Source organism: Erinaceus europaeus, unplaced genomic scaffold (assembly GCF_950295315.1).
Source record: "Erinaceus europaeus unplaced genomic scaffold, mEriEur2.1 scaffold_256, whole genome shotgun sequence".
Lineage (NCBI taxonomy): Eukaryota > Metazoa > Chordata > Mammalia > Eulipotyphla > Erinaceidae > Erinaceus > Erinaceus europaeus.
Genome location: NW_026648087.1, coordinates 3,611 through 22,557, shown reverse-complemented (window position 1 = coordinate 22,557; position 18,947 = coordinate 3,611). Strand labels below are relative to the sequence as shown.

At 34.4% G+C, this 18,947-nt stretch overlaps 1 protein-coding gene across 1 annotated transcript in view; it reads left to right on the top strand.

The window, feature by feature from the left end:
• Positions 1 to 17,858, top strand: part of LOC132536615 (ephrin type-A receptor 5) — a gene marked incomplete at its 3' end in the record, with an annotated part of 170,468 nt that extends 152,610 nt beyond the window's left edge. The window contains exons 4-6 of the mRNA XM_060184722.1: positions 2,699 to 2,823; positions 11,386 to 11,545; positions 17,753 to 17,858. Coding sequence (XP_060040705.1) covers positions 2,699 to 2,823; positions 11,386 to 11,545; positions 17,753 to 17,858 — 391 coding nt within the window. The remainder of the gene's footprint in view (positions 1 to 2,698; positions 2,824 to 11,385; positions 11,546 to 17,752) is intronic.
• Between the last annotated feature and the right edge of the window lie 1,089 nt (positions 17,859 to 18,947).

The window sequence follows — 18,947 nt, the reverse complement described above, 5'->3', positions numbered from 1 at the left end:
CCTGCACTATGAATCCACGGCTCCTGGAGGCCATTTTTTACCTTTTTTGTTGCCCTTTTTTATCGTTATTATTATTGTTGTTGTTGTTACTGTTGGATAGGACAGAGAAAATGGAGAGAGGAGGGGAAGACAGAGAGGGGGAAAGAAAGACAGACACCTGCAGACCTGCTTCACCGCCTGTGAAGTGAACCCCTCTGTAGGTGGGGAGCTGAGGGCCTGAACCCGGATCCTTGAGCCAGACCTTGCACTTTGCGCCATGTGTGCTTAACCCGCTGTGCTACCACCCAGCCCCCCTAGTGCTGTGGTTTCTATCACTTTCTTTCTCTCTGTATGTCTCTAGTCAATAAAATAAAATTAAGACTAATTAAAAAATACAATTGCATTTAGGTAGTTTGTCTTCGTTATGTACTCTAAATTCATGCTTATTACTATCTAATAAAATCCTGTGGAGTTAAGCCTGTTGATGAAAACTAGGAGAGACTGAAAATATATACTCTCTACTCGAATGTCACAAAGATCTGTGACTAGAAGTATACATGAAATATTAAAATCATAGATGGGGAAGTTAGAGCACTGGACTTACAGAACCCCCCCCCCCGCCCCCGGTTTAGTCCTTAATGTCATATGTACCAAAAGGATGCTTGGACTTGTCTCTGTAGCTCTTTTTCTTTTTTTTCAGTTTATGTGAAAAAAAATAAATCTTTTTCTAAAAAATACTGATATCACCACACACTTTTTATGGGCCTGTAAACTATTAGAAAGTTTACATTTTTTTTTCTCTCTTCTAGGTTATATCTGCCTCTATTTAATTATTTGTATTTGGTTGAAACAAATTTCATGGATACATTTGTTGACACACAAAAAATATTTAAAAAAAAAGAGCCAGTGTGTCTTCATGTATTTGCCACAGATAGTATAAATTCAATAACTAAAGCAGCCAAAGATGTGGGAGTTAGTTACTTGAGTTGTGGAGTAGACAGAAAAGGTTTAAGTGAGAACCCAGAAGAGACGGAAAGAGAGAGTCCCAAGGAAAGCTAGAATGTGAAGGGCCTCAGAATGATGGAATTTCAAGTAAAAGTTAACTTGCTATTGGCAGAATTGTGTCTGAAGTGTGCTAAGAATGTAAATCCTAGAAGAGTTACTGAAAATGGTACCATGCGTGGTCAGAGAAAATGTAAAGTCAACAATGTTGATCCTTGTTGTCCATATTGTTGTTTCTAGTTTGATTACACTTTTGGGTGAGTGGAAATCAATTAAATATGGTAAATTTTATGTTGTTGTTTTGTCTGAACTGTGCAATAAATCAAGATAGTTTTGATATATACATAGATAAATATACATATAAATATCATTATGTATTCTAACATATAATCTGAGGATGTATGATACGACACATAAGGGTTATGCCCCTGAATAATACACTATTCATTATCACTGCTCTTTTCCAACTTACTATGTGAATATATATGACATGTATTATGTATTATTTCTATTTGTCTTCACAGATACACATAAAATTAAACCATTAACTATGTTTTTCATAGAAGTTTATATATAGGTTTATATAAAGTCTGCAAATATAGGCAGCCTTTAGCACACAAGACTTTCATGCTTAAGTCTCCGAGATCTTCGGTTAAATGCCTGGCATCACCTAAGACAGATCTTAGCAGTGCTCTGGTCTTTTTCACTCTCTCTCTCATAGATAAATCTTTACATTTTTTTTTAAATTGGCAACCAGATAGCTCATTAAGAGAACAGCTTGTCTTGCTATGAGAATGACCCTGATGCAGACTGCCCGTTTGTACTGAGGGTCACTTCAGTGCTATGGTGTCCTACTCTCTCATCTGTTGTCCCTTTTATATCTGGAAAAGCCAGCCCAGGGTGATGAAGCTCTGGCACAGAGAAAAATGGTGCAAATGTTGAGCCCCCCATATAAAGAACAAATACCAAACTTCTTTATGCTATCAACCTAGTGTTCATACAATTACCAAAAAATTAATTAAAAGGTTAGACATTAAATATGCATGTTTGTGAATGCAAAATACCAAGACATCTGAACTATATGTATATTTTTTCATCAGTAAATTTGTCATTTGCTAGACACTGGCAGGCAGCAACAAACAGGTTGATTGTGACCTTAGAATGAAATATTCCTGTAAAATGAAAATGCTAATATTTTCTAGATACATCAAATAACAAGATATTTTGGAGGAAATCTCCACTGTCTTTAGTGCATACATTACTTATATATAAAGTCCATATGATTTAAGTAATAGCAGATGATTAAAGAGAACCAGTGTAGAAATGTGGTAATATAGATAGTCATGCATGTATTAATATAATGAAGTACTTATAGTCTAAATTTGAGAAACATAGATACATAATATCATTGAAAACATCTTTATTACACAATGAAGGAAGTACTTTTGTCTCTGCATTTTATAAGGAAATGTGGATTTAAGATTATATATGACTAGTTTTTAATGAAAATATTCTTAGAATGCTCAGTTGAATAAAACTTGTAAAATACACTATGTAAAAAGATAATGTTATGTAAATAAAGTAAAATTTTCCAGATTAAAGCGAACTGAATGGTTTGAGCTTTTATCAAACTGCATTTAAAATGCAAATATACATTTACACAGTTGTCACTTCTGGGCCTTTAATCATGCAATATTTTATTTATATTATTTTGCAGCTCCTTCTCCAGTTACCAATGTGAAAAAGGGGAAGATTGCAAAAAACAGCATCTCTTTGTCATGGCAAGAACCAGATCGCCCTAATGGGATCATCCTGGAATATGAAATTAAATATTTTGAAAAGGTGGGATTATTAGAATGAAAACAGTCTTTTCTGGTCTTTTTTTTTTTTTTTTTTTTTTTTGTAGCTGTGGTTATCCAATTCATAGAAAAGCATGCTGCAGTTTTATGCTTAAATCAATGATGATTGATTCTGAAGTCATGGTTCTGGAGGCTAGAAGTGCACAGGGAACAGTGTGTTTTTCTGCTGCCAAGCAGTTTATGTTTCTGAAATACTGCCATATTGTCTAACATCAGCTAGGTTTCACAGCATTAAAAGATGAAGTCATAGGACATTTGGAAAGTGTCACGAACACTTAAGTTGCTGACCTCCAATAATGACTTCAATTTACAAGAAAAAAACTACTCCTTATACTCAGGAACTTTGTACCATACCTATTGTATTTAGAAACTATAGGAAGATAAGATGTGTGTGCAAAATGTATTTTTCTAATTTGACAATAAAATTCAACATAATTACAATTATCTTTAAAATTGCGTTTGCTATTGAATATGTGTGACTCATATCTCTTCCTCCGTGAGTCTTAGATCTACTGGTAAATATCTTGCATAATAGTTCTTGAGATCTCAGGCAATAATCATTCCTCTTTTCAGAGTAAACAAATAAGGAGATTCTTGAAAAGAGAAATAATACAGTAGGAAAACAAATATTTTAAATTTCTAATGCTGAAGTGGAGCATATGCCATCTATTTCAAGCCACCTTAAGTCTTCCAACATCTTAAAATCCAGTTTTACTGTGATCTTTATGTAAATAAAACAGGATCTGAATGGCATACACCATTTAGAACTGAATATTAACTGAATCCAGTAGCTTAGGGTAAGACAGTTGGATGTTCAAAAAAAGGCTTTAAGAAGTAGATTTGAAATTGTTACGTAGAAATGTTTGCTGTATGTTAATAAGAGTAGAAAATTATTCTAGATATAATTCAGAGAGGTAGATTCCAAGAGAGGGGAAGGATTCAGCCATACTCAATCAGTTCTCCCAAATACAAAAATATCACTCCTTCTCTTTTAGAGAAAAGTGAATAAAGTAGAAGGAAGCTTACAATTTGGCATGGCCTAGCACATTACCTAAGCTAAAACAGTGATAGAAATGATTTACCATATAAACATGCTGCTATGTCATGAATAACGCTGATGCTCTAATAAAAGTTTCTTTAGAAGTCCAAATTTCTGCATATATTAATAGGTAAAATTGTACCTGTACATAAGTCATTGAAATAATTTATGAAAGAAAAAAACATGTTTCTTTCAGTTACTGATTCAACATTTACCCATGGCTCCCAAGGAACAAGGCTTAGCAGAAGAGCACATGACTTGCGTGAGTGCAGTCTGTAAAGTTGACCCCCAGCACTGCATATGTGGGAGTTGTGTTCTGGCTTTTCCCTCCCACTAGAATTTTTTTTCCTAAAAGTAATTTTACCTGTTATCTTTGAAAAACAGAAATAAGAAAGAAAGCATTAAGCATGGGGTTACAATTTTGACAATTTCTTTCTAGTTTATTTACCCAATTTATGTATTTATTTTTTTGTTTTTTTTCACATATTTGTTTTATGAGTAGATAAATAAATATTTAATAATTACTTTAGAAATAATTGGCTTTCAGAGAATGACAGCATCTAAGTGTATGTGAACATTAGTGAAATTATTCATAGCACATTTCATTAAATTATCAATTATTAAATATGTTAATTCAAAAAATGCTCTTAGACCATTTACCTTTAAGATGTTATTCTAGAATATGATTTATAATGTTTATTGTTTCAAAATTTGGTATGAACTGAGTAAAATGCACATTAATGTATCTCATAACTTTTTTTTATTTTTTATTTTATTTATTTATTCCCTTTTGTTGCCCTTGTTGTTTTTTATTGCTGTAGTTATTGTTGTTGTCGTCGTTGTTGGATAGGACAGAGAGAAATGGAGAGAGGAGGGGAAGACAGAGAAGAGGAGAGAAAGATAGACACCTGCAGACCTGCTTCACCGCCTGTTAAGCGACTCCCCTGCAAGTGGGGAGCCGGGGTTCGAACCGGGATCCTTATGCCGGTCCTTGTGCTTTGTGCCACCTGCGCTTAACCCGCTGCGCTACAGCCCGACTCCCTGTATCTCATAACTTTTATGTCTCTGTGAATAGTCCAATCTACATTGAAAATTCTAAAGATCTATAATCCAAACGCATGCTATATTCAAAAATAACTTATTCCTTACTCAAGTTTTTGCAAACTTCATTACTTCTATACTTATGCAAAACTTGGTAAGAATAATTATAAATTTATGTAGTATACCTCAAAAGAGTTCTTTTGTACATACACCAAGATATCAAAATTTTCATTATGATTGAATTTGATTTTAAATGAAATTGAAAGATGTAATAACATTTGAAAATCGCTATATATGAAAGATCATATATACAAATGAAAGAATCTTAGATGAGAAAAACGAATCTTAGATGAAATATAATTTCAAAAAGTAAGATTAATAGTTTTAAGAACTTAATTTCCTGTATTGTTTTTCTTCCCAAGAAGCAATTAGTTAGATCAATTACTGAATTTCTCTTTTATCTCTGAAGATGTCCTATTTTCTTCCATATAACTAACCTTTGATTATTATACTGTTGCTCTTCAGATTATACATGATGTTCATCTGTTAAAGTTACTCACCAAGTGATGAAGAGCCTTTGTTATTAATATCCACTGTAATCCATTTTATTTGTATTGTGAAACTATTTTGCTCATAGTTCAAATGTTTATTTTAGTACAGTCTATTGTCACAGTTAGTGACATATTACTGCATTTTACTATTTGTGTAGCTCAAACAAGCAAAAATGACTTGGAAAAAATTATACATTTCCTTAGTAAAGCAATAAAATGTTACCTCCTAATATAAAAGTCACATAACATTCTGTAGTATACAGTTAGGCAAAGTTTGTTTGCCTCGTTTAGTTATTGCTTTTTTGTTTGCTTTGTTTTTTTGTTTTTTAAAGTGATATTAAATTTGGGATCTTTAAGCCAAGCAAAACTACTAAATATACCAATAAAACGGTTTTAAAGACATTTTTAGAAGGGGTAGAAAAGAGCTTATTTTGCTTCAGAATGATACCACCATTTTATTGAGTGGCTCTTGGCCAGACACAGGTGGCAAGAGCTTTCCAGGGCTCATACATTTGCCAGCTGGCATTTCTGCCTGTGATTGCCCTGCTCTAATAGAGGTCATTGGGCCTCTCTACTCCTGCATGGTGATCGGCCCATTGCCATCTCTTAATTAAAGGCAGAGGCAAAGGGAAGCTGCCCCTTGGCAGAGTGTTTGCCAGCTGGCTCCTTCTGCTGAGCCCCTCCCCTCGCTGCATGTGAACAGTGTTTGTTAAGCAGCTGGGGAATGTAGCTCATTTGCTCAGCAGGGGCATGAAGGCATCAAAATCAACTGCCCTGACCAAGGACTTGGCAGCCAGGTGGCTGTGGGTGTTGAAGATGTGTATATAGGGTTTGTTATATGAAGGAAAGTATAATACAAGAATTAATGAGAATAGTTGAACAGAAGGAAAATTTGAAAGATATTTAAATAATTAAAATGTATGATTCTACATTTTTATCCTGTAGATATATGCTTTTCTTTTTTTTGATATATGCTTTTCTAATCTCCTTCAATTATACTCTCCTTAGATAACATACAGTTAGACCTGCAATAAAGAATTACTGAGTCATATATAATGTTACCAGGCAGACATAGTGTGTAATTTTGCCCAAATGGTGCTGATCATGTAGTTTGCAAGGCTCCATATATCATGTCCTTGCAATTTGTTTTTATTTTTTAAAAAAATAATAGCAATTTCTAATGTTTCCTTTTATTAAAAAAATTCAATTGTTAAGGATTATAACTATGTAATTTTTAAATTTCTTTATTGGGGGATTAATGTTTTACATTCTAACTATATAATTTTTAAATGTTTCATTTTATTTTCAGTTAATTTGGCATCATGATACAAAGCAAAATCAAATGTATCAATAAGCTCCAGTAATTAGTGCTATCTCAACCTGTCTTTATAATGTTGTTGATTAACAATTTTATGCCATTTTGAAAATTAAAACCTGAAATTTAATGTATACACTTATTTAAGTTACATGGTTAGAATTCTAATGCTGACATTTTATTCTTTTTAAAAAAGTGCTCCTTTATATTATAAATGATAACTATGTAAAGTTATTATTAGATAAGTATACCATACTTTAGTTCTTTCTATATTTTCTCACCACCATAAATTTTCTATTAATAAAAAGAAAATAATATCAAGTAGATATTTATTTGTTTCATATAGAAAATCTCTAGTGCAATCATAGTCAAACTGGAAAATGTGCTATTATTGAGAAAAATCTGCATATCGATAGCAGTCACAGGCTATATCGATCAATAACTATTGCAGTTTATAATCTCTACCCCTTTTAAAAGGGACACTTCAAAAATTATCTGCTAGTAGACACAGTAGAAATAGAACAGGAGCACCTGGGTTGCTTCCAGGTTTTAGCTATTATGAATTGTGCTGCTATGAACATAGGAGTACACACCTCTTTTTGGTTGGGTGTAATGGAGTTCTTGGGGTATAACCCCAGGAGAGGAATTATTGGGTCATATGGAAGGTCCATGTCTAGCCTTCTGAGAGTTTTCCAGACTGCTCTCCACAGAGGCTGGACCAATTTACATTCCCACCAGCAATGTAAAAGGGTTCCTCTGTCCCCACATCCTCTCCAGCATTTGTTGCTGCTGTCCTTTTTGATGTATGCCATTCTTACAGGAGTGAGGTGGTATCTTAGTGTTGTCTTAATTTGCATTTCTCTGACAATCAGTGACCTAGAGCAGTTTTTCATATGTTTGTTAGCCTTTTGGATCTCCTCTGTGGTGAATGTTTTGTTCATTTCCTCTGCCCATTTTTGGATGGGGTCATTTGCTTTTTTGGTGCTAAGTTTGCTGAGCTCTTTATATATTTTGGTGATTAGTTTCTTGTCTGATGTCTGGCATGTGAAGATCTTCTCCCATTCTGTGAGGGGTCTCTCTGTTTGTTTAATAGTTTCTTTGGATGTGCAGAAGCTTTTCAATTTGATGTAGTCCCATTGGTTTGTTTCTGCTTTGGTCTTCCTTGCAATTGGGTTTGATTCATCAAAGATGTCCTTGAGGTGTAGATGGGAAAGTGTTTTACCAATGTTTTCCTCTAAGTATTTGATTGTTTCTGGTCTGACATCTAGGTCTTTGATCCATTTGGAGTTGATTTTTGTTTGTGGTGAGATAAAGTGGTTCAATTTCATTCTTCTGCATGTTTCAACCCAGTTTTCCCAGCACCATTTATTGAAGAGAGCCTCCTTCTTCCATTTAATCCTTTGGGCCCCCTTATCAAAGATTAGATGCCCCCTTATCAATTTTTAACTTGGATTAAAAATCAATTTTTGGATTAAAAATCAATTTTTGGATTAAAAATCAATTTTTAACTTGGATTAAAAATTAGATCAGACCAAATTAGAGAGATACTTATGTTCATAAGGGTAATGTTTAAACTACTTTAAAGGAGGCATATATGGCCGTGGGGATGCTTAGAATCTATAGCACCAGATTTGTGAGCATGAGATCATGAATTCTAGCCATGGTATTATCTATCTCAAAGTTACATTCTTCTCCCACTCTGTCTCTCACACACATACTCATCAATAAATAAGTAAATATTTAATAAAATGAAATAAAATAGGAGTATTTTTAGTGGCACATGATAAGTTATTATGGTTGTATAAGTGGTTAGAAATCAATCTGGGGGAGCTGAGAAGTAGTGCAGAGTGTTAAGCACACATGGTGCAAAGCTCAAGGGCCGGCATAAGGATCCTGGTTTGAGCCCCCAGCTCCCCACCTGCAGGGGGTTGCTTTGCAAGCAGTGAAGCAGGTCTGCAGGTGTTTATCTTTCTCTCCCCTTCTTTGTTTTCCTCTCCTCTCTCGGTTTCTCTCTGTCCTATCCAAAAATAACAGCTGTGACAACAATAACAGCTATAACAAGTGCAACAACAAGGGCAACAAAAATGGGAAAAATGGCATCCAGGAGCAATGGATTTGTAGTGCTGGCACCAAGCCCCAGCGATAACCCTGGAGGCAAAAATAAATAAATAGATAAATAAATAAATAAATAAATGAAAAAAGAAATCAATCTAGGTATGTACAGTTAGACAAAAAAATCTAATAATGGCTATTTAAATTTGTACTTTACACTTTACTGGTTTTGGATATTTATTATTTATTCATTTAGTTACTATTTATTTGATAGAGACAAAGAAAAATCAAGAGGGACTGGGTAGATAGAGAGGGAGAGAGAGAGACATCAACAGCACCGCTTTATCATTTATGAAATTTCTCCCCCTGCAGGTGGCTTGAAATTGGGTCTTTGCAAATTGTAACATGTGCACTCCACCAGGTGCAACACTGCCTGGCCCCTAAAGAAAATTTTTTTCTTATCATAACACTGCTCAGTTCTGGCTTATGGTGGTGCTGGGGATTGAACCTGGAACCTCAGGCATGAAAGGCTTTATGTATAATCATTATGCTATCTTCTCAGCCCAATTTATTGTTTTTGTATGCATTGCCCATTTGATTCTTATAATCTCTCTATAAAGATATTATCTGAGCAACTATCTCCATGCTAGTTTTAGAGGTAAAGTTTTTAAAAATGTTAAAATGGGCATCAGCAAAATAGTTCACTTGGATAGTTCACCTGTTTTGTTTTTATGTGTGTGACCTGAACTCAAGTCTAGCAGTTATTGCACTGGGAGATGCCTCTGAATTGCTGTGTGGTGTTCTCTCTTCCTGTCCTCTATCTCTATTATATCTAAAAAAAAAAAAATTAAGATAGCTTGTAACTGTGAATCCCAGATGGTGAAAAAATACTTAATTTATTAATTTATTTTATTTTATTACATGGTTTCAATATCCACACTATAGTTTCATCATGGCATGCTGTTACTGATTATAAACACCAAGGAAAGGGGTTGCAGGTGATGGTGCACCTGGCTGAATGCACATGATACAGTGCACAAGGACCCGGGTATAAGCCCCTGTCCCCACATGCAGGGGGGTGTGAAGCAGGGCTGCAAGGTGTCTCTCTGTCTCTCTACTTCTCTGTATCCCCCTTCCTTCATAAATAAAGATAATTTAAGAAAAAAATTAACAAAAACACCAAGGTAAAAAAAGATGACTTGTATTTTTTTTTGTTTTTTAATATAAAGCATTTGAAAAATAGTTATGATTCCCCTTAGTGTATTTCACGAGTAAATGCTATATTTTAGTTTTCATTTTACTTTCATATAGAAATATCTTTAGGGGGCCAGACTGTGGCACATCTGGTTCAGTGCATACATTACAGTGCTCAAGAAACCCAGGTTCAAGTCTCTGGTCCCCACCTGCAGGGGGCAACCTTGGTGAAGCAGGTTTGCAGGTGCCTCTGTCTCTCTCCCTCTCTACCTCTCCCTCACCTCTCAGTTTCTCTTTGTCTCTATCAAATAATAAACAAAAAAGCTTTAATAAAGATCTTTACATGTTTTATACCCATTCAGACATAATGTATGTTTCTATTTATAAATAAAAACTCCGTGAAATATTCAGAACATGATGTCCTCAGTCAAAATATTGTGTTAAAGATCAATACTTAAAAGGGAAAAAAAAACCTCTAGTTATTATCTCTATTTGATAAGTCCTTCTACATATCTGAAATGTGATAATTTCAGGAAATTATGGAAGCTCTTCCAGAAAGAAATAAATTTAGCTAAGGACTTACAAATAAAAGTATAATGGAGGAGACACTGCAAAATAGGGACTTTTTAAAATCTTTAGTCTAAGATTTTATATTTATTTCTGTAACATAAGAGAAAATGAGGAATTCTAGGTGATAGGACTAGAATTGATTTACTGTCAAAAATAGGAACAGTTCTTTATCATTTTAGTTACTAAAATTATACTTTCACTTGTTCATTTTTCTACTCCATTCAGGTTGATCAGAAACATTAAAGTGAAAATAAAATAGAACTAAAAATAGAAAAGCATTTTATTGTGTTTTCCTTAATGCTGCTTATTTAGAATTGATATATTGAAATTAAAATTCTCTAATGAAGTACTCATTGTTTAACCCAACTCCTAAGTATAATTAGAAATTGAAATCACTAAAGATATAATTGATACTTTGTAAAAATGTTAATGTGCTTTAATGAAACTTTTAGAAGAAAGAGGAAATACACAAATAATAATACTAACATAATCTGTGCAAAAATTTATCTCCTGCATGATATATTTCTAAATTTTTAAGCGCAAGGTTGCCAAAGTCAAGGCTAGTTGGTAGCTTGAACATATAACCCATGAACTTCGGATTCTGCAAAATTCTGTTAAGACAATATAAATAACTTCCCAAAGGTATGTATATTTATTTTCTAAAATATATCTGTATTAGTAGTCAATCTGTTAGTTACTGCATTTTCTGATCTATGGTTCTAAGATTTGCTGCCATTAGTAACTCACGCTGCCTTTCCATTGTATGTATATTTGTGACCCAAGGACCAAGAGACCAGCTATACAATTATCAAATCCAAGGAGACAACTATAACTGCAGAGGGCTTGAAACCAGCTTCAATATATGTCTTCCAAATTCGAGCTCGTACCGCAGCAGGCTATGGTGTCTTCAGTCGAAGATTTGAGTTTGAAACCATCCCATTGTGTAAGTCATTTTAATTACTGTCAGCTCATGTCTCTGTAGTGGTTACCTGGAAAGAGTCAGTGGATCAATATTCTCCCTGGGCATTCTGTCAGTCTCCTGCTACTTCTCCCTCTCCTAGGCATGACCCTTTCAGGTAGGAAGCATCTGTCATGCTATTGTGGTAGGTAGCGGGTTAACACATCTGTCTCTGCTCCTTATCACATTTACTCTACTGGGAGATGAAACATCAGGAAATCCTTAAGAAATGCTTAAACCTTGCTTTTAAAGACTTTCCATTGCTGCCAAACTTGATTGAATTATTGCCATTTACATTTTACTTGTTTTATTGAGCTGTGCTACCAGGCTTATCCTACTAGCGTTTCTATGAAAATTCTACAGGGAGTTTTCGTTAGTATTGATTTGGCAAGCAAATGCTGCTCTCAGGAACCAATCTGATTGTTAAAAATAAATAAGTAAGTACATTTCCCATGACCAGTGCAGGTAATGTACAGGGTTTGCATATAAGAGGCCCCTGGCTCAACCCTGGGTATTGCATTTGCAATACCTCTGGTTTCCTCTTTCTGCCTATGGCTTCCAATAGAAGTCTATATGAAAAACAAATCTTTTTTTATAAACACTTTTTCAAAATTATATCAGAGTTGAGGATCTGAAAGTAATTCTGTAAAGCCCTTCTTGTAGAATTTTTGAGCAAAATAACATGAAAAATGATCCTTGTGCCCTGATAGAGTGCACACTTTACTATATGTGAGGACCCAGGCTTAAGACCCCATCCACCGCAGGGAAGGGCCACTTAAAGAAGAAACTTGTGTGTGGTGCAGTAGTAATGTGTTGTCCCTTCTTCTCTCTGCATCTTTCTGTTTCTCTTTCTATGAGAGAGAGAGAGAGCAGAAGAGAGAGACTGTCTGGAGTGATGGTGTCACTCAGGCAGAGAGTTCAGGCAATGCATAAACATACCCTTCATAAATCTCAAACTAAGATTGCTTACTGCCCCAAAGAAAACATTAAAAGCAAGGTTGTGGCCCTATTGTTGTAACAGTCTTGTAAAATATCTCCTCAATAAACATTTAAAATATTTTGTCTTCTGGAGTTCTACGTGAACTGATCACACAAACATATATAGGTAGGTAACATTAGATATAATTTATATAATATATTATATATAATTATATAAATAAATAATATCATTAGATAATGATATTATATAAATAATATCATTAACATTTTGTTATTAAGAAAATAATATAGGGCAAGGGTAGATAACATAGTGGTTATGCAAAAAGACTCTTTATGACACTCCAAAGTCCCTGGTTCAATTTCCCCTTACCACCATAAGCCAGAGCTTATCAGTGCTCTGGAAAAAAAAAATACAAGTGTCAAGTGTTTGTGTGAAAGCCAAGGTATGTAAAAAAAAATTTTGTTTGTTTTTGTCATAGACAAAGGGAGAGACAGAAACAGAGAAATCCCAGAATACTCAGTTCTAGGCCATGGTGGTGCCAAGTATTGATCCATAGAATTCTGATGCACTACTAGTTCACACTCTCCCACAGTCCCAGAAAATTATTTTAAAATCATTAAGCGTAAGCCTAGGGAAGGACTGTGATACAGATCACTTGGCAAAGTACCCACTTTACTATGCTGAGCATCCCATGTTTGAACACACATGTATATGAGTAAGGAATTCTTTCTCCCTCAAATTTGACTGTATTATATATAACTGTTATCTATTATTTTATTTGTTTTATATGTACAGATAACATATTTTCAGTGGACCCCTCATATCATCCTATCCATAATAGCATTGAGAAAAAAAATGTAATAAATAAGTCTACATGGCTGGGCAGTGGCACACTTGGTTAAGTGCACATATTAACATGCACAAGGACCCAGGTTCCAGCCTCCATTCCTCACCTCCAGGGGATGCATCACAAGCTAGGAAGCAGTACCACAGGTCTCTAGGTCTCTCTCTCTGTCACTCTCACTCTTTCTTAATCTCTACCACCCTTCCCCTTAATTTATCTCTGTTCTATCATATAAAAGAAAGTTTTTTTTAAAAAAGGATTATTGTTTAAAGTAAATGAATAAATGAATCTACCATTAATGAGCTTGCATAAGCAAATTAGATAGCTTCTGTTTAATTATTATTATTATTATTATCATTATGTGTGTGCATATGTGTGTATGTGTGTGTGTGTGTGTGTGTGTGTGTGTAGAACCAGGGCCTAGTCATATGCTAGTTCGCTGCTGTGGGCCACTTAATTATTTAGGTGGAGAGACATAGATAAAGAAGTAGAGAATATGGCATCAGAGCTTCCTCCTCTACCATAGCACTTTCCCTGTGACACCTGGTTGGTGCCTGAGTAGCAACGGCAGGGTACATTCCTACTCAATAAGCTATCTCTCTGCTTTTCAATCATCTTTTTGGATTTCTTTTTAACATAATTGTTTTGACACATTTAAACTATCACTGAATCTTTCTTAACCCTACTTTTGCAAGACTTGCCATTTGGTCAGCTTCTTGTATGGTTTTCCCTCAAAGCATTATTCATCTGTACATATCGCTTACTTATTCAATTCAAATTTATGTAATCAAATTGCTGAAATAATGCTATTCTGTTTATAAAATGAACATTTTATTGAGCTAATTGTAGATTCACATGCTTTTGCAAGCAAAATTATAGAAAGAATACCTCCAATAGTGACCTTTTAAAACTTGGCAGTAGAGTCTCACAACCAGCATATTAACATTGAGTCAAGGCACATTCCTTGTACTCCTTGTGTGCATATATGTCACATTCTGTACATTCTTCTTTACTTTCTTAAGGTTCTTGTATCACTACCAATGCACTGAATAGTGTCATCATCATGACAATTTTTTGTGTTGCCTTTTACATGAACTGATGCCTTGGGGAACAATTCTTGTCTCCTAATTAATCCTTGGGAACCACACATTTCTAAAATGTTGACATTTAAGAAGCAGAATATATTGTGTGTGACCTTTTAATTGAAACAGCTTTTCCCCCCACTCTGCTCACTTTAGTTTACTACGAATTCACTGAAATCATTGAATATATCAGTTTTTTTCTTTTATTGTTGCTTTGTCTTACATGGTATGTATGTGGCAATTTTGTATAAACATTCTTCCACTAAAGAACATCTGCTATTACAAATAAAGATGCAATTAACATACATGTGTATGTTTTGTGTTAAACTAAACTTTCGTTTCTTGGGATATAGCCCAAATAATGTAATTTCAGAATCATTTATTAAGTGCACATTTATTCTTTAATTGTCAAAGTGTTTTCTAAAATGATTGTGCCATGCACTATTTCCCCCAACAACATAAGACTGATACACTTTCTCCAATCCTCATCAGTATTTGACATTACACAATTTTTTTCTTAGTCATTTTCTACAGACCTCTTACTGTGATTTTTGTTTTCCAAGGTCTCATGATGTTTTATATCTTTTCACATGCTTATTTGTCTGTCACATTGCTTTAATTTTTTTCCACTGATTACTATAATTGTTAATATCAAAAAATTCAACTTAGATTTTTTTTGGCCAAGAAAACTAGTAGATACCTATTCCAGTGGGGAAAATTTTCCAGGTTTTCAGTGGCCCTTCAAAGGCTCTTATAATTTTAATCTAAAAAAATTCTTTAGACACAGTGATCCTTTTCAAACATGTAGCTAAGTTCAGAGACAATTTATATATTGTGGGTTCTTAGGGAACAGTACTAGTGATACTACATTGACTTCACCTTTTACTGCACACCAGCTTAATATTCCTTTTCCACAGATCTAACATAAGAGAATAGAGTAAAACTCACTGGATTGCAACTGTTATCAATAAAATAATGTGAGAGTGAGAGCATGGACTGAAATTGTAAATAGTGATTTTTTCATACTTGATCCACCTGTGGATATCTGGAAAGACTGGATGTTTGGATCAAAGAAAGTATATGGTCAGAAAGTTATTTTTGGTTGCAAAGAATCAAGGAGAGATGAAAAAGAATAGAAATAGAGGTCTGAGGGCATCTAAAGCTATGAGGGGAACCAAGATTTAATAAGGAGCTGTATAATACTAGATACGGAAAATATTGTTACTTATTCTAAAGACTTAAATTTTGATATCACAGAGCAAATTTATACCAGTTGTAAATTAACAATTATTAAATAGTGTGTCAGGTTTCCTTTGAAGAGAGGTTCCTGAGAATAATATTAAAAGGAATTTTGCTCTATATGTTTCGTATTTCTTTCTTTTTATAATTTTTATTATCTTTATTTATTGGATGGAGACAACCAGAAATTGAGAGGTTAGGGAGAGGAACAGAGAGACACCTTCAGCCTTGCTTCATCATTTGTGAAGCTTCCTCCTGCAGGTGAGGGCCAGGGACTCGAAATCGGGTCCTTGCGCAGTGTAGCATGTATGCTCAGCCAAATGCGCCACCACTCCACCCATGTTTCATATTTCAATTGGGTATATTTGTCACTAAAGAAAACATTTCTCACCCAAGACAATAGCTCAGCAGGTAGCGCCTATAACTTACTATGTACAAAGCCCTAGATTTGAATTCCAACTGACATTTGAGCTCCAGCACAGCAAGGAAGCACCAAAGCATTGAGGAAACTTCCTGGAGAGTTGAGCAGTCCTGTGATAACTCTTCCTCTCTCATCATCTCTCTGGAACAGAATGAGAAACTGGACCAAGTATAGTGGTATGACTCACACTTTAGGCCTTGTCATCTTTAAGGTGAAAGGAAGATAGGCCAGAAAGATAGTTTACTGGAACTACCCTTGCCATGCGCGTCAAACTCCCAAGCCAAATGGGAAGTGTTTTTAAAAAGGAAGAAGTTTCAGTGTCACAGTGCCTCTCCTTCTCTCTCTTCCCCCTTTTCTGAATAAAAAAAAAGGGAGGGGGCCTCCCAGAACAGTGGAATTATGCATGTATGAGGGCCCAGGACCACAAGAAAAGAGAAGGAAGAAAGAAAGAAAAGAAAAGAAAGAAAGAAAGAAAGAAAGAAAGAAAGAAAGAAAGAAAGAAAGGGAGGAAGGAAGGAAGGAAGGAAAGAAGGAAGGAAGAAAGAGAAAAAGGGGTATTAAAAAAACTGGGACAATTATTAGATCATATACATATATCTTTTTATTTTATTTTATTTTTTAACACCAGAGCACTGCTCAGCTCTGACTTATGGTGGTGCGGGGGATTGAACCTGGGACTTTGGAGCCTCAGGCATGACAGTCTCTTTGCATAATCATTATGCAATCTACCCCCATCCATATACATATATTTTAATCATGCTAAATTTATTGTGAAATTTTAAAATATTTTATCTATGGTGATGTCACCCATATGTGGAATATAGATCATTGAAACACATGAATTTAAAAAAAAAGACATATAGTCAATTTAATCACTCCCCTTGATGAGAATATGTTGGTTATTGCTGGGAAAGGATGGGGGACACAGAACTTTAGTAATGTATGAAACTATACCCCAATAACTTTACACTGCTGTAAACCTTTATGAAGTCATTAATATATATTTTAAGTAAAATATTTCATGTAATTCTGTGTATTTGTAGGAGATATAAATTAAATGAATCTATAATTGCTGGAAGTTCTACATGTGTTGATGTTGTTCAAGAAGTAATTCTTAGTGATTACAATGTGTTTGAAACTGTTTTTTGCTATATTTGGAATAATGATATATTTAATTTTGCTGTGGTTGTATCCACATCATTTTGAATTTGCAATTTAAATATAAGTCTAAGATAAAAAATCTTATGGGAGTAAATGAGAATTTTTTCTCATAGAGAATTGCTTCATGTAAACTCTAAAATGTCAAATTATATATTATTAGAAATTGATTTAGATTAAGTTATTTGAAATCAAGATTTAAATTCCATTTTATCTAATCAACAAAAGATCTCTAGGTGAATAAAATGCCATCAATTACATTCATTTTTATGATAACATGGAAATAATAAATGACTTATTGACTGCTTCAAGTTTCCATGTGGAGAGTAAATGTTTTCTCTAAAGATGTCTTTTAATTTACTCACTTTTGAGAAGAGACATTAGGGAAAATCTCAGCCAAGGTTGGTGAATTACTTAAACCATGCACTGTGATTATTACTATTAGGCAACTTTTATTTGAATACATATGATCACTTTAACCACAAGCTCTATTTTTGTCTCCTATCAGCAGTAGCAGCATCCAGTGATCAAAGCCAGATTCCTATAATTGCTGTGTCTGTGACAGTGGGAGTCATTTTGTTGGCAGTGGTTATCGGCTTCCTCCTCAGTGGAAGGTAAGAGAGGAAGCTGTGATTCTAAACTTGTGCAGCTGGGCTCTTGTTTACCTTGATCTGACCATTTGATTGTTATACACATCTCAAAACAAATAAGGAGAACAATAACCTCAGTGCATGATGTATATCTTAAGCCTCTCTTACCTTATTCATTTAAGTGCTAACTTTTAAACATACAACTTATCTTTTTTCACCAGAGTAACAATTTTTATTCTGTTGTGAATTTAACATATCTTTTTCTGACATAGGTTATTAATTTTTAATCAGGACTTGTGTTTTTCTTTCAAAAAATTTTTATGACTGCTTGCTTTAGTTTTAATGTCTAGGAAATCCTGTGTCTGTGTCTGATAAATTGCACTAATATTATCGTTAACCAGAATTATACTCTAACAGGGTGAGGAATATAAAATTAACTTTTGTAAATAAGACTTTTGCAAAAATAATCTAATTTTTAATAACTGCCTTTACTTTTATCTTTTGAATGTTTTTAAAATGAATATATCAGTTACTGTACACACTGATTTAGACTGAATTTTAGTTAGTATTGTTTCAGTAGATGCATCGTGTCTACTTTGTTCGTTTTAAATAAAAACCCGAGTTTAGGGAGTCCGGCGGTAGTGCAGCGGGTTAAGCGTACATGGTGCAAAGCGTTAGGACGAGCATAAGGATCCTGGTTCGAGCCTCCAGCTCCACACCTGCAGGAGAGTCGTTTTGCAGGCGGTGAAGCAGTTCTGTAGGCATCTGTCTTTCTCTCCCCATTTCTGTCTTCCCCTCCTCTCTCCATTTCTCTCTGTCCTATCCAACACAACGAGGACATCAATAACAACTATAACTACAACAATAAAACAACAAGGGCAACAAAAGGGAATAAATGAATATTAAAAAAAAACCACGGCACAAAATGCCGAACAAAATTTCAGTATGTTTCCTTACACTGAAATGATCATAATCAATCTAAATAAATAAATAAATAAATACAAGCATTAGTGTACTCTTCCAGCAAACATATTTTCACTTTTCTTTCTTGTCATTGTTGGGTCACTGATACTCAGTAAGAGACCCAATCATTTGAAAGTGTTTGGATCTTCT